Source organism: Pistacia vera, unplaced genomic scaffold (assembly GCF_008641045.1).
Source record: "Pistacia vera cultivar Batoury unplaced genomic scaffold, PisVer_v2 Contig28, whole genome shotgun sequence".
Taxonomy (NCBI): domain Eukaryota; kingdom Viridiplantae; phylum Streptophyta; class Magnoliopsida; order Sapindales; family Anacardiaceae; genus Pistacia; species Pistacia vera.
In genome coordinates this window covers 558,344-574,107 of record NW_022196090.1, presented here as the reverse complement: position 1 = coordinate 574,107, position 15,764 = coordinate 558,344, and the positions used below count along the sequence as shown (strand labels likewise).

Here is a 15,764-nt window from a genome sequence, read left to right as displayed (position 1 = left end):
AGATATTATATTTATAATTGATTGCTTGTTTTCGGTATCTCACTTTTTGTTTTGCTAAAATTCATCTTTTTTTTTTTTTTTTTTTTTTTTTTAAGAATTTACTTTAGGTAAAGAGAAGTTGATGAAGCAAAGAGTGTTATCAAAAGAAATATAGTTTTCAAAATTATTTTTTCTTTAACCTTAATGTCCAAACCAACTTACACACACCTCAATTAATCTTTGAAGAGGCTAACACAATTTTCAAAATTATGTCCTCCCATAAAGACAAAATTTCTTAATTCTACAAAATATTTCATATTTATCAAAAGGTTCAAACTAGATTGAATAAGAAACTTAATCCAAAAAATTAGTTTGAACTTTGAATACGAATATAAAAAATTAAGGTTTATATTTACATAATTGAGGTGTCAGAAGTGTTCATAAGAAAATAAAGGTATGTTTAATAACTTAATTTAAGAATAAATTTATTTAAAAAAACAAGACTTTAGTTTATTAACTTGCATAGAAGTAGAACTACTCATATTTTTTTGTGAATAACACTCATACAAAAAATAATATAAAAACAAGCCAATTTAAATAATGAGAAGTTTCAGTATTTGGGCATCTCACAGTCAGCCCTGGAAATTTTTTACAAAATCCCCCATCTCACTTTGATAACTGGAAAAACAAATTGTACTGAGGGAAGGCATTCCGGAATTTTGAAATTAGCTCCTGTGATAGCAATGCCTGTCCTTGCATAAGAACATTGTGGTATCTCTCTATCAATGATGCCACAACATTCAGTTGGTCAACCTCTTGTAAAGAACCTATAATCACAATCAGAATAGCAGATAAGTAAATAATTCACAACTGTTTTGCATATAAGAGGCCCTGCATAAAGTACATTAGTTCATAGCCCTTGGCCTATATATGCAGCAACATCTATATGTATGATCTATCCTTGGCGTGATTGTTTTCACATGCTTTTACACATGGATGCAGTTAAGTATGTACAAATAAACACAACAGTATATGAAAAATGATATTGTATTTTGAAAGTCAAACCTCATTATCATCTTGGCTTTCATCATCATCATCTTCATCTCCATCTTCAGCCTCGTCATCTTCTTCATCATTTTCTGTTTCTTCCTGTACTTCTTTCAGCCGCACAGATGCCTCCATTAGTGAAGCATAGCAATCCTGTAACAAATTGCCCCCTGGATTCCCTAATCCTAGAAGCCGTTCAACCACTTTGGCCAGCGTTAATACTGCAAATTAACAGCCATTAGATAGGCCCTTATACTGAAATAATTCAGGAAAGAGAGCAGTGAAAGAAGATAAGAGAGAAAAAGACCGTCAACCAAAGTTGACATTCAGTTTTCAACCCTGGAAAGGTAGGAGTATTAACATAATGTTATTGAATAGCCATCTACCCATACAACAAAGTGAAATCACAAGGACTAAAAATTTTGGTTGTCATTTGTGGAGTCCTAGAAGTGCTATATGTATGACACAACACAAATCAAATAGCAGTATTGTGAACATGACAACAGTTCTGGAGCAACTATATATGTCAAATCCCCACCCAGCAGAAATGTTGAACCGTGAAGCTCCTGATCAGTCAGTTGGGGGCCCAAGGTACCATTTAACACAACAGTGAAACATCAACAATCAGAAAAATATAAATGTCAAACAGTATCAATTATATGAAAAACAATGTTCAGCCACATTTTGCCCACATCAACCAACAAATAGGCGACATTATTTTTTGAAAAAGAGAAAGGACTATTAAGCAATATGCTAGAAAGAGAACTAGCTGTACATATCCCAAGATGTGGCTACAATATTGAGACGGCTTTCCTCCAAGTAATTCAAAATTCAGGAAGAAAGGAACTAACCAGCTAACTTAATCTCAGACTCTGTGCAAAGACCAGGTTCAAAGGTGCTACTACAGACAGAAGCCAAAGCAGATGCCCAGATTGTGAAGCCTCCATCTTCATCCTTATTTAAAATTCCATCCACGATATCAGGACAACAGAGGTAGCATGATGATATAGCAAGCACCAAAGGCTTCCAAAGTGGGCAAGGCTTGCTTTGAATTGCTCTAAAATGAGAAAATGCTGCTCGGGTGAAAACAACTGCCAACGATTGCTTCACACCCTCTGTTTCAGAGGAGTAATTTGGAACAAGTAACAGTGTATGCACACATGAGCAGGCCCTCCAGGTTGCAGATGGATATTGTAGAATGGCCTCACTTAGAAAGGCAGAAATGCCTTCAATTATTGACCGTTGGGGCACAGGTGGAGCAGGAGGGGATGGCATCTGTATGACAACAAAGTTCTTGAGCCCGTATGTAATGTGTAGACTAATGACCTCCTTAATGCAGTCAAATATAGACAAATCCTCTGTTTCTTCCCAAGCATGCCAGTCCGCAATCATATCAGCCCCAACTAATAATAACTCCGATAATTTAAGCTCTCCAATGGCATTGCTTGCAGAGACAGAGAGCATGATAGACCGTAGCAATGTTGAAGAATCATCTATGCACGAGAAAGGGGTAGAAACTTCACCTTCCTGATCCTAGTGATGTATCCATTACATGTTAAATGAGCAAACATTTCTGACAAATGCAAAGCTAAATCCACAGACTATGTAGATTATTAAACTGATCTTAAATGGATTCAGAGTATCCCTGCGGATGGATACTCTGTTGATATGCCATGTACTGCTGATGTGCATATTGATGTCCTTGATGAGGTTGCGTCATCTGTGAATTTTGATGTTGCACTGATTGCTGCCCTGCTTGCTGGGGCCACTGCTGACCTGGCTGTTGAGCCATTTGCTGACCTGGAAATGGCATCATTTGTGGTCTCATTTGTGGTGTAAATTGCCCTGGGTGTTGCGTGGCCTGACTGAGCTGTGAACCCTGCTGCTGTGAATCCTGTTGCTCAGAAACCTGTGCCACTAGCTGTCCAGGCTGCTGAGGCAACTGGCTCCTTTGTTGACCCTGTTGTTGTGCATGTTCTGCTGACCATGCTGAGTCATCACGCCATTTAGCTGCATTGAATGGGCCACTGGTAGAGGAGCCAGTTTAGGTGTAGTAGTAGCAGGAGGTGGGCCAGGCGGCAATGGTGGGGCCAATGCTGCAGCCGGCTTTTCATACTGCGTAATGTTAGTTTCTGGATTCCAATAATATAAAAGACCTGTACTTCCATCAATCAATCCCTTCCAAGGTTTTGGAAGAGTTGGATCATCAGGGGCATACCGCGGACCAAGAGAAGCAGAAGCCGCTTCTGCCGTTGCCATACGAATATTTGCCTACAAATTTTAGGATGAGTATAATGTAAAGACAATCCCCATAAATCCTTCTTCAAGCTGTCTAAAATATAAGCTACTATTTCAGATGAAAAATATCAGCTAATTCAACACATTATCACAGTCATTATCCTACAGCCATTCATGCCAAATCAATATTAGCTCTTTAAAAATGTAAATTTTGCTTGGGAGTTTCAAAACCATCCTTAGGCTTGGATAGACAAAACCCTAATTCCAACGAGTTAATTCTAAGACTCATATATACATATCATACAGACGATCCCATTCACATATCAATACTTGATGAAATTTTAAACTCGTTCCAAAGACAGATGATGTCCATAAGAAAATTAAACATTAACTAGACATAACATCAAAACCCAACAGACAGAAAAAAAAAAAAAAAAAAAAAATCCCTAGAAATAAAATACAGATATTATAAATTAATAGCAAAATTATATGAAAATTTTGTCGAGATTACATACCTCTTTCTATCGAGCTTCGAATTAATTGATTATCCTCTAACTGGAGACGGTATAAAAAAATGTTTAGTTGAAAAAGAAACATAAGTGTACACGGATTTTGTTGGAAATAACATAGAATAACATATATCCTAACATAATCTCAAGATCATAGTTACCATTGCAATCACATTTGTATATAAATGAACTACAATGAATTAACACAGCATAAATACCTCTTTTCCTTATCTCTGAAGCAACAAAGTTAATCTGAAAGAAAACCACGAAGTGTATTTCTGTTTTCCAAATTCTAGAGAGAGAGAGCGTATTTTTCTTTTGAATATTTGAGAGTGACAGTGAGTAACCTTTTCTAAAAAGAAAACCTTTCTTTTTATATGGAAGCGGTTCGTGAGAAACTGCATTTGGCAGTTTCCACTTCTCAAGCCCCTTCATCATGGGTGGAATCATTTTAAACGAGTTTAAAATGAAAATACCACGGGAACTTATCCAATATCTCCCACTCACACATGATGAGATTATCTCTCTCTATGCTTCTTTAAGGTTCATACCTTAGTAAATATGCCGTGTGACCATGCATATTTCGAGAGCACGTTAGTCATATATTTGTTAGGAATATATAACTTCTCGAATTGTGAAACTCAGGTTGTATGTTGTATGCAATGCCCTAGATTACTTATCACATTTTTCTAACAATCTCATTTACAAAAAATATTCGTTATATTCATAATTATGTTCTATCTTTACATAAAAGTAAAATATAATTGGTTGACCAATGAATACACGTGATTATAGTGTGATAATTCAAAATCGTAATTTTCCTCTTTTCTCGACACGTGATTAAAGTGTGATAATTCAAAATCGTAATTTTCCTCTTTTCTCGATTCTTGCAACTTTCATTTAACTTGCTTTTCTAGAAATGTCCCAGCAGATTGAATTTATCTTAATCCTTTGGTAACACTCTAAGATAGCAATCATTAAATGAAGTTTTCAAGAAACAGAATAAAATAATAAGGGTATTCTATAAGATTTTATTCTTAAAAAAAACTCAAGGTCTCACACAATGTTAAAGTTGAGATTTTGACTTTCATTACCCCTTTGGTTAATGTTTTGCACATGTGGTATGAAACTATGAATCACATGCTACAACATTTCCTTCTTTCCTATGGAGTGCATGTCTCTTTTCTTGTAAATGCTGTACAGATTTTAGTTTAGATATATCTAATGTCTAACTTGAGTTCACTTTACATACTTTTAATTCATCAGAACTCTAATCTGGTAATTAGACAGATAAAGTGATCATTTATCACTTGTGGTCACATTTCATTATGACATTATTTTTAATTCTATTTTCTAGGTGACGTTAAACATTTTAAGCTTGGCTCTCTATTATCACCTAGATAATAAGCTTAAAATTGTCTAATATCTTATAATCTTATTTGTCTAAACAGTAAAAATAGGAATTTGTTTTAATTATTTACACAAAACAACTTTCAAAATCCTATTCTATCATTGTTTTCTCCCGTTACTTTTATCTGCTTAAACCTCGCTTAAACTCTTATACTTTCACATTACAAAATAAATTAAATTTAAATTCATTTTATTTTATTTAATACTAACATTTTTTAATTTATTTTATTTGCTCTTTCACTACTTTTATCTACTATCTTTGGCAACTCTAAGAGATAATACAACTAATGCTATGTGGATACAACATGAATCCATGTCGTAATTATTAATGGAACATAAGTGTACAAGGATTTTAAGAATTGATTATTAGTAGCTTTGTATTATTAATTTAAATATGTATTAATGTTTTGTTTTAAAATGATGTATTAGTAGATAAATTATTCTGGGTGATTTGTTTTTAATTTAGTGATAAAAAATTGCCAAATAATTATTTAATATTATTTAAATGTATTTTGAAAAGTATCATAATCAAATAATAAAATGCACCAAAATATTCTATCTTAAAATCCTTTTTCAAAAAATATATCAAACAATTATTCACTAATTTATTCAACTATAATATAATATTCAAATAATTTACCAAACACATTTTCAAATTCAAATTCTATTTTATTAACAACTCAACTCAACTTACTTTTTTTACAAGTAATATTTTAAAAAGTGTACCAAATACAGCCTAATCTCAATGTATCTAAATAAACATGTTTTGCATGAACCCGAAATGTTACAATTCAACCTATGTTGCTGTTGTGACCTATGGCGTACTCATATCGATATTGATTCGTTTTCTCTTCTATAGGAGACAAAGCTGCTAATTGTCAACATAGTTTGTGACATACTTTTATTGATTGATTGTATTACAACGTGATACATATAATGCTCTCTTACAAAAGAGACAAATGTCACGGGTTGGGAGTTTTACACCCAAAAGGTTAATTCATTATGTGGAGGGACTTCCCTTTATAAGTCTAAGACCTCCCTAATGCGCTTCTAATGTAGGATTCGTGACATTCTCCCCTACCCAATCTTGTGAAACCCGTATCACAGGTGGGCCCCTTGCCTACCCATCCATCTTACTCTCGAGTGGATCCACTATCACATGTGGATGCTCCTCTACATGGGCACTTGGCGAGACACCAAAAAAAGAATCAGGTATGCTCTGATACGACTATCACAGGTTAGGAGTTTTCACACCCAAAAGACTAATCCATTAGGTGGAGAGACTTTTCCCCTTATAACCCTAATGTCATGGATCCCAAATCGGAAGCGTATTGGGGAGGTCTTAGGTTTGTGAGGAGGGGAATCCTTCCACCTAATGAGTTAGCTTTTTGGGTGAGAAACTCTCAACTCGTGACAATGGTATCAGAATAGGTCTGATCCATATTTCGGTGTCCCGCTAAGCATCTATGCAAAAGGGCATTCACGTATGACTCAAGAGTGAGATGGATGGGTAGACAGAGGGCTCCACCTGTGATACCTTGTCACAAGATTGGGTGAGGGAGAATGTCACAGATCTCATATCGTAACAGGATTGGGTGGGGGCAGTGGCAGACCCAGGATTTTTGTTGAGAGGGGGCCTCCATGGCTCCCCCATTGTTTGTTAACCAACTATTGAAAACTTAAAAAAAAAACCACCAAACCTTAAGCAAAGAAAATAATACAATATCAAGAAGCTAAAAGAAAATGATGCAATAACACATTACTTTCCTACTTAAATAAATCTACGAGAAGCAAAACCTTGAAAGCAAATATGTAAAATCACATCCAACTCACAAGGAAACACAAAAAAATTTTGATGTGGAAAAACCTCTTAAATGTGAAGAGAGCAAAAAATCATAAGAATCTAACAATCCACTTAAATCCAATATAATCAAAAGAGTTCACAACAACCACAATCTACCAAAAATATTCCATACAAATTTAAAGTCCAATCACAACTTTAACACAAGTAAAATACATAAATGTTGATAAATAAATAAATTAAAATCACCAGAGAAGCAGTCAAACTTTAAACTTATAACTCCAAATCCAACTATTAAAATCAAAACTCAACCATCGAGATTAAAAATTTAACAAAACTTTACCTCATTTACTCATCAGCCAAACATACTACAAAAAAATATACTTAAATAAAAAAATTAGAATTTAGAGCAATATTACTAAACGAAAAGGAGGTAAAAAACCATAAAAGTTTGCCTCATTTTCTCATCAATCTAACTGACTAAAAACACCTTAATAAATTAAAATAAACAAACCATAGTATTCAGATCAAAATACAAAACAAAAAAAACTGTCAAAAAAATGAACAAAACTTAGCATCATTTTCTCATCAACCTAACATACTAAAAATAGCTTAATAAAATAAAATAAAAACTATAGAATTTAGAGAAAATTACGAAAGATAAAGACAGTAAAATAAAAAAAAAAATAAAAAAACTGCCTCATTTTCTCATCAAAAAAATAATGACACTAAAAAAAAAAAAATAACTAAAAATTTAGAGCACAAAAATAAAATAAAATAAAAGAAAAAAGTAGAAAAATCAACCTCATTTTCTCGGTAACCAAACATGCAAGAAATAATTGAAAAGAGCGAATACCTTAGAATTTAGAGGTTGAAGTTGAAGAGAAAAGCAAGCGTGAGTTTGTGTTCAAAGGTTAAGTCTTGTATAGTTGCACAGAATTGATAATTATTAGTTTTGAAAGAATGATTCATTCTTTCAATTATCTGTATAAGTTTTTGCCTTTTTTTTTTTATTTCAGAAAATTGGTAAAGGTCATTTGTAGAAGTGAGTTTTGATTAATATTATAAAGTTTACTCTTGATGAATTTTAGGAGAACTTTATGATAATCTATAAAACTTCAGGAGAATTCTTGTCAAAGTTGAATGTTTTTACTAAATTTCAAAGGACATTATTGCTAGAAATGAGTACTTAAATTGTTTCTGCAAAAGCTTCTGAGTTAAGAGGAAGAGATGGTGTATTGTAGAGGCATTTTTGCATCATTAAAGTTGCGGTGGTTTGTGTTGCATAAAATATGGTAGTGAAAAATGAAAATGCCCTCTGTGCTTGGATTCTTCACACTCATTATTTGGTTATCCCATAAAATTAAAAATAAAAATTTTTAAATTTTTATTTACTCATTTGAGGGTAGGCCCAGGCCTACTCTCAAATGGCCTGGGTCCGCCCCTGGGTGGGGGACGGGCTGGTAGTTCAACCGGACTATTTATGGACCTAGTTTTCAGGCATCTGATTACGTTTTCATATGAGTCCACTACTCCACTTCAAAGTCTGCCAAACCGAATTGGGCTATGAGCATTTAGAAGTGGGCTTGAGATTGAGTATCTCAACTTGGACCAATCTATCCAAGGCAAAGATTGACTATTTCATATTAATGTCTTAATCAAAGTAAATGACGTTTATTTTAGAGACCAAATTACGAATAAGATATGTAGAAAACGACATGACGTTGGAATAATTGAATTAATGTCATGGAATAGTTGTGTTCAAAGTAGGGAAGAGTTTGAGTTGGTTTAAATAAATTGCATTTTCCCACATGGCCGCTCAAACCAAAAATACTGGAATTTTCTCTAAACTTCGCTTTCTTCCTTTATTTTTGACTCAACCGACGCTCCCCTGAAGCCAACAGAGCTGCGAGATTATTGGTCGCTGTCACCGTACCAAAAAGAACCGAAGACGAAAACAGATGGCGATGGAAGCCGAGGCTGCCCTTCCAGAGTTAGCACTTCCCGACACCGACATCAACTGGGACAGGTAAGCTTCCTTCCTCTCCCTTCTTCTTGTTGAGCTGTCAAAATATCATAACTCGTTTCGTTGTTTTTTTTTTTTTTTTTCGCTTTATTTGTTTTGTAATGGTTAGTTTAACAATAAGACGATCATGGTCATGCGTCGACTCTGTTAGCAAATATGAATACAGCTTAGAAAATCCTGAGACGATTTTAGTATCGTGGGGTTGATTTTGTGTTTAACTATACGTTGCGTGCAAATTAAGAATGTGATTTACATGTTCAAGACAGGGAATGAGCTTAATTTTGAAGCATCATTATTGCAGGGTTGAGTTCTATTATAGCACAAAACTCCCAAACTTTGGATTTTCATTTTTAATTTCTGGATATATACATAGGAATACTTAGAATAAGCCTAGTGTTTTGATGTGCTAAAATGAAAGGCAGAACTAACGCTTTGCATAATCTTTCAATATAGGCTGGATAAGTCAAGATTTCATATAATTGGGGCGATCCTCTTTACGGCTCAGTCAGCCTTATTACATCCAACTGCGGTGGTGAAGACAAGAATGCAAGTAGCTGGTTCTGGTTACTCTCAAATACGGGGGATATCAATGTTTAGTAATATATTGAAGAATGATGGAATACCTGGCATTTTTAGAGGTTTTGGTACTTCTGCCATTGGATCGATGCCTGGTAGGGTCCTGTGTTTGACATCGCTTGAAGTATCAAAAGATATGATGATGAAATATACTGAAGGTGTGGACATGCCTGAAGCAACCCGTGTTGGAATAGCTAATGGAGTGGCCGGCATGGTGTCAAATTTAGTTTCTTGTGTGTACTTTGTGCCTTTGGATGTGGTACGTACACCTGTTCTTCCTCATGTTAATTTACTTTTGTTTATTTTGCTACGTTGATGGGAAGCACCGTCCTGAAGAGAAAACAAAAGATCCAGTGAATCAAATGTCTGGATCTAGGCTGGTGTAGCAATATTTTTTAAAGTTACTTGTCTACTTGAGATTGATTATCCTGGAGATTCAGGAAACTGCTTTAATACTCTATGTCAGAGCACATTTCATATGTTGAAAGCCATATGTAGTCCATTTTCCCTACCGAGAAAGAGTTAGGATGTTCTATATCTCTTGATATAATACCTTATTTGTCATTGGACACGTTCTCAGATTTGCCAGAGATTGATGGTGCAAGGGCTCCCTGGGACTACATTCTACAATGGGCCATTTGATGTTATAAGCAAAGTGATAAAAACTGAAGGGTTGCGTGGTATTTATAGAGGATTTGGTTTGACAGCATTGACCCAGTCTCCAGCATCTGCACTTTGGTGGGGTACCTATGGCGCTGCCCAACACATAATTTGGAGGTGTCTCTAATTTTCCCACAGGTATATCATCTCCTATTACAGTTTCCATGTCGGACTGAATATCTTAAATAGATTATTGTGCTTTTCTCATTCTTAGGAGCTTGGGGTATGGAGATGAAGCAGAGAAGAAACCATCTCATATGGAGATGGTGACAGTTCAGGCCACGGCAGGAATGGTGGCTGGTGCTTGCTCCTCAGTAATCACCACCCCCATTGACACCATTAAGACATGACTTCAGGTAATGTGATGAGCTATCATCTGTTTCTTTGGTCCAGTATACCCATGGAAAGGAAACAGTTTTTGATTTGTTTTATTAAGAATAATCTTTAGAATTAGGGTCTTAAGACATGCCATATTCAGAGGAACTCTGATGTGATTATTTTCTGACTGGCTTTTTCTCTCTGCTAAAGGTCATGGATAACTTTGGTGTCGGAAGACCATCAGTACTCAAGACAACGAAGACACTCCTTAAGGAAGATGGATGGTGGGGATTCTATAGAGGTTTTGGCCCTCGGTTCTTGAATATGTCACTCTATGGAACAACAATGATAGTTACCTATGAACTGATAAGTAAGTATATCTCCCAGTTAATTAACCTGAAGATTAACAAATCTAAAGGTTAACTATAACAGCAAATGCAATACGAGCTATGTAGCTTTGACACTTTGTGCACATAGGCAAAATATCCTTGATTTGTGATTTTTAAGTAAAATAGCATTTATAGTCTTTGATATAAAATTTCTGACACATTTAGTTGTGTGCAAAACTTTCTGTTGGACAAAAAATGTCTACCAATTTCTCTGCACGCTAATGGGATTATACCTTGCTTTAATATAACTCAGGACTTGAATTTATTTAATGAAATATAGAACCATCCCTGTGCCTGGGATGGGAGGGAGTAGATCTTGTGTCATATTTGTTAATTCATTTCTGGTGTACATGTTTGTGTTCCAGTCTTGTTCTTACAATTCCAGAGAAAGGACTGTAGCTCTGTCCTGCTTGTGTGCTTCATTTCCTGGTATATCAGTTTGTAGGCAGTTGATCACTGTATGTGCACATCAGTTCTAATGACTGAAAGATAATTGCTATCTAACCACTGTTCCTTTATTTGCTTTCCATTTTCTGACAGAGAGACTATCTGTAAAGCAATATTGATATTTGTCATGGAGGGGATGCAAGTTTTCTGTAACACTGCAATTTTCTGACTGGAAGAGAAGGATTCTGACAAGAGATTCTTTTAATGAAAACCTTGATGGTTCTTCAGCAGTTGTATGATGGCAACTGGCAAGCATTTGCATTAACTAGATTAGTTAGCCTTGCTCGAACAGATTCTTTTTGATTCATTTCTTCCTTCTTTATAGTTATGATGAGAAGTTAAATTTTCATTACTCCCGGAATTTTGTAAATGTATAATAGCTTTTGAATGATACCTCCTTTTCCTTCTGTTCTAGGATGCTAATATGCTTGTAGCTTATTTGACTGACAAAAACGTTACAACATATGAATGAATCATTCTTTCTCCCACTTGCTGCTGGCAATCTTGAGTGACTCTGTTCATCTTTGCGAAGAAATAATCTTCACATGTTGCAATACAATCCGTCAATGAGATTTGATGAGAGTACATTGTGTTTTCATTTCTAGGGACCTCTATTAGTTCAAGATGAGTGTGTTTAAAGGTTTTTTTTTTTTGTTTTTTTTTTGTTGTGGTCCGAGTATTTCAGTTAATTTGTACGTATCTTAATTAATTCTTCGGGTTTTCGGGTTTATTGAATGGGTATGACTTAAACACAATACTTCTAAGTAATATAAGGTCTTGACATCCAAGTGATTGTGTTTAAAATGAGCCTTTTCAAATGGTAGTACTTTGGCAAAATACAACTGCGCTTTATTCGGGGGAAGTAATTTTTGGTCAGCATCCCCGTTACTATATACATTTTATAATTAAAAACATCTTTTTAAAACCCATTTAATATTCAAAATACCTCTTTGGCTCTTTCTTCAATTTCCATTTTAGAAAAAAAAATGTCAGTTTTTAACTGCAAAATAGAAAAAAATGGACGTGTTTTTCAATAAACAAACAATTCAATAATTATGACAATTTAAATTTAAGATTTATGCAAAAAATAAAGGTTTTTAAGATTATAAAATAGAGTGGATGAACTTAGAATTTATAATGTCTTTTCTCGTAATAGTTTTTAGTATTAAACTCTCTCTCTCTATTATCTCAATTGAACAACAAAAGAACCATGAATTACAATATGATACTTATTTTTTGCGGCTATAACCAATTGTGACTTTTATTTTAATGGTCGACATTTAAAGGGCTTTTTGAAAGACAAAAACGCAGCCAAATAAGACTCAGAACACCGCAGCCAAATAAGACTCAAAACACCGCAGCCAAATAAGACTCAAAACACCGAGCCTTCCTCGTTGACGATCTTTACACTGACCCCATCAAAAATTAAAGGAAAAAAGTACTGACCCCATCAAAAATTAAAGGAAAAAAGAAATAACTCTTACGTCCTTTTTTCTCGAGACACATAAAAGGCAAACAGAGCCCTCCAAATTGAAATTTATTTTGTTAACTGGTGATCGACGGCTCCTTTTCACATCATATTTCAAATCCTTTCTTTCTTAACCGTAAGTTTCTCTTCTCTTCTCATTTCTCTCGTACTTCACTTCACTTCAATTCTCAGCTCCATTCTGCTTAGATCTTATGCTATTTTGTTCTTCATTTAACAGCTTAAGTGAATTTGAATCTGAATTTTTAGTTGTTTTTGAAATCTGAAATTAGATCTGTTACTTTACTTTTCTGATCTGTTAGATCACCGTAGTTATTGATGTTCGATTGTTATATTGAATTTTAGATCAAATTATTTGTTTTTGAGAACCTATTTTTGTATTGATTGTTTTTGTTTGGCTGAATTGATGATTAACTTGTGCTTACTATTTGAAATTTGATGTATCAGAAGTAGGATGGGACTGTCTTTCACCAAGCTTTTTAGAAAGCTATTTGCTAAGAAGGAGATGCGTATTCTTATGGTTGGTCTTGATGCGGCTGGTAAAACCACTATTTTGTATAAGCTTAAGTTGGGAGAAATTGTCACAACCATCCCAACTATTGGTATGCTTTCTGTTTTTGGAAATTCTTTTAGTATGCACAAGCTCACATAGATGTAATTATATGTTTCTGTGGTGTTTAGCATCATATATCTCTATGAAGATATCAAAAGCTGGGAATTGTTTTATGCTTATGATTTTTTTTTTCTTGACAATGATAGGTATAGTGTTTTTCCTTTCGATTAATCTGGTATATTAGAAGTTAATTCCTAGATTGCTTGTTGGTCTATGGTTTGTAGTAGTAAGTCTTCAATGCAACAGAATCGATGTCTTATCCATAACGTCCTCTATTTTTTTTTTTTTTTTTGGCTTGATATTTAAATTATAAAATGTTTCATTTTATCTATTATGGCAGGTTTCAATGTGGAGACTGTGGAGTATAAGAACATTAGCTTCACCGTGTGGGATGTTGGTGGTCAGGACAAGGTAAGTTGCTTGTGTACTTTGATTTCTACTCTTTGTTTATTTATTTAGAGTGGAACTATAGGTTTGATGTAATTTTAATCCATTCAAACGATTTTGCTTGTTGAATCACTTTTCTTTTGGGCAAATATTTTAGATACTTGTATTGCTAATTGCTGTTACGGCAATTATTGGCTTCCTTAGTTCACATGACCATAAGCTAAACTGGCACTGAACATTAGCTCAATTAACTTCATTTAGTTATTCATTCTAGTTTTTTCTTTGTTCTAGTTGAGGAAATCTGACCCATGCCTTTTTCATTTGTGTGTGCTGCATTGTCCCGTTAACTAGGCTGGAATACACACACTCACAAATATAATCTTATTATTATGCTAGCAGCAGTTCCATGACTTGTGTGGAAACCTATGTTTGTTTGTTGATTTCAGATTCGACCTTTATGGAGACACTACTTCCAGAATACACAAGGGCTTATCTTTGTGGTGGACAGTAATGACCGAGATCGTGTTGTTGAGGCTAGAGATGAGCTGCACAGAATGTTGAACGAGGTATGGGGGCTTTTATAGTCATGAGATAATTTAGTTGGGTTTTGTATTTCATTTATTTATATCACTGAAACCAAAACTACCTTTTATCATAAAATCATAGTAAGATGATTATTTGTTGTGGACAGGATGAATTAAGGGAAGCTGTGTTGCTTGTGTTTGCTAACAAACAAGATCTTCCAAATGCAATGAATGCTGCAGAGATCACCGATAAGCTTGGCCTTCATTCTCTACGACAACGCCACTGGTAAAATTTATAAATATTGCTACTCTCCCAGAGGAAGGCAATCAAACCTATAGAAAACACTCAAGTTTTTGAATGTTGATATTTTGCAGGTATATCCAGAGCACATGTGCCACTTCTGGAGAAGGGCTTTATGAGGGACTGGAATGGCTCTCGAACAACATTGCTAACAAGGTATATGTAGTAGCATCTACGATAATCAAATGCTCCGATTAAAACTTGCATCAGGAGATGCTCTTCATATTGTATTTAGGATTCGCTTTTAGATTGCCAATTTTTTTTTTTTTTTTTTTTGGTTATTCTCTAATTCAATCACTATTTTTAATATTTCAGGCTTAATGGACTGCAGGTGGTGAATTATTGAGTGATTATCAGTAAAGTTAGGAGTCTAGTGTTGGCTTGGGTTGTATATGTTACCGACTTGCTGTTATTGCAAGTTCTCTTATTCTTTTGGAAATTCATTTTTTTGAGTTTCCGGCAGGAAAGGAGATATTTGTTCTTTTGTTGCTCTTTGTATTTCTTTCTTGTCGACTTTGATAAACAATTATTTTGTTGAATCTTGAGGATACATTACAAATAAAGTCTTATTTGTTATGTACCATAAAAAACAAAGACTTAATAAATTTGCTTAAAGCTAGGCCTTCTCTATTTCTCCCGCGCCGTCCAATGGGAGTATAAGTGTTCTCAATTTATGCATTGAAATATATAAAATTATAAGATCCTATATTATTATTAAGGAAAGGTTGTTTATACTGTATAGTATGCCATTTTAAATATCATATCACACTATAAATATTATTTAATACTTTGTTGAATAGATATTCTTATTTTTTTTCTTTATTTAATTTCTCTATCGCTTCAATCTACATTGTTATTATGAAAAATAAATCAATAAAATAAATGTTACTGTGAATTAGTGTCTAAATGTAATTTATCTTTGTATATATTGAACTTGTTTTCAACTTTATTCCTATTGATTCCATAATAAGATCTTATTTTTTATTAACATCATCTCAATCTTAAAAGAATTACTCTCTCTGTTTCGAAATAAAAGCCGTTTTCAGTTATTGC

At 34.2% G+C, this 15,764-nt stretch overlaps 2 protein-coding genes and 1 pseudogene across 2 annotated transcripts; 2 read left to right on the top strand and 1 right to left on the bottom strand.

Moving 5' to 3' along the window:
* Nucleotides 1–779: 779 nt before the first annotated feature.
* On the bottom strand, nucleotides 780–2,418 carry LOC116134008. The gene is made up of 3 exons (XM_031419657.1): nucleotides 1,878–2,418; nucleotides 1,045–1,247; nucleotides 780–806 (listed from the first exon to the last, which is right to left on the bottom strand). Exons 1-3 carry the CDS (start codon nucleotides 2,416–2,418, stop codon nucleotides 780–782), a joined length of 771 nt encoding a protein of 256 aa, XP_031275517.1.
* A 6,363-nt stretch (nucleotides 2,419–8,781) lies between these two features.
* Nucleotides 8,782–11,888, top strand: LOC116134015 (annotated as a pseudogene).
* A 956-nt stretch (nucleotides 11,889–12,844) lies between these two features.
* Nucleotides 12,845–15,341, top strand: LOC116134016 (ADP-ribosylation factor-like). The gene is made up of 7 exons (XM_031419665.1): nucleotides 12,845–13,004; nucleotides 13,334–13,488; nucleotides 13,840–13,910; nucleotides 14,333–14,452; nucleotides 14,578–14,696; nucleotides 14,786–14,867; nucleotides 15,027–15,341. Exons 2-7 carry the CDS (start codon nucleotides 13,341–13,343, stop codon nucleotides 15,030–15,032), a joined length of 546 nt encoding a protein of 181 aa, XP_031275525.1. The 5' UTR covers nucleotides 12,845–13,004; nucleotides 13,334–13,340; the 3' UTR covers nucleotides 15,033–15,341.
* Nucleotides 15,342–15,764: the final 423 nt, after the last annotated feature.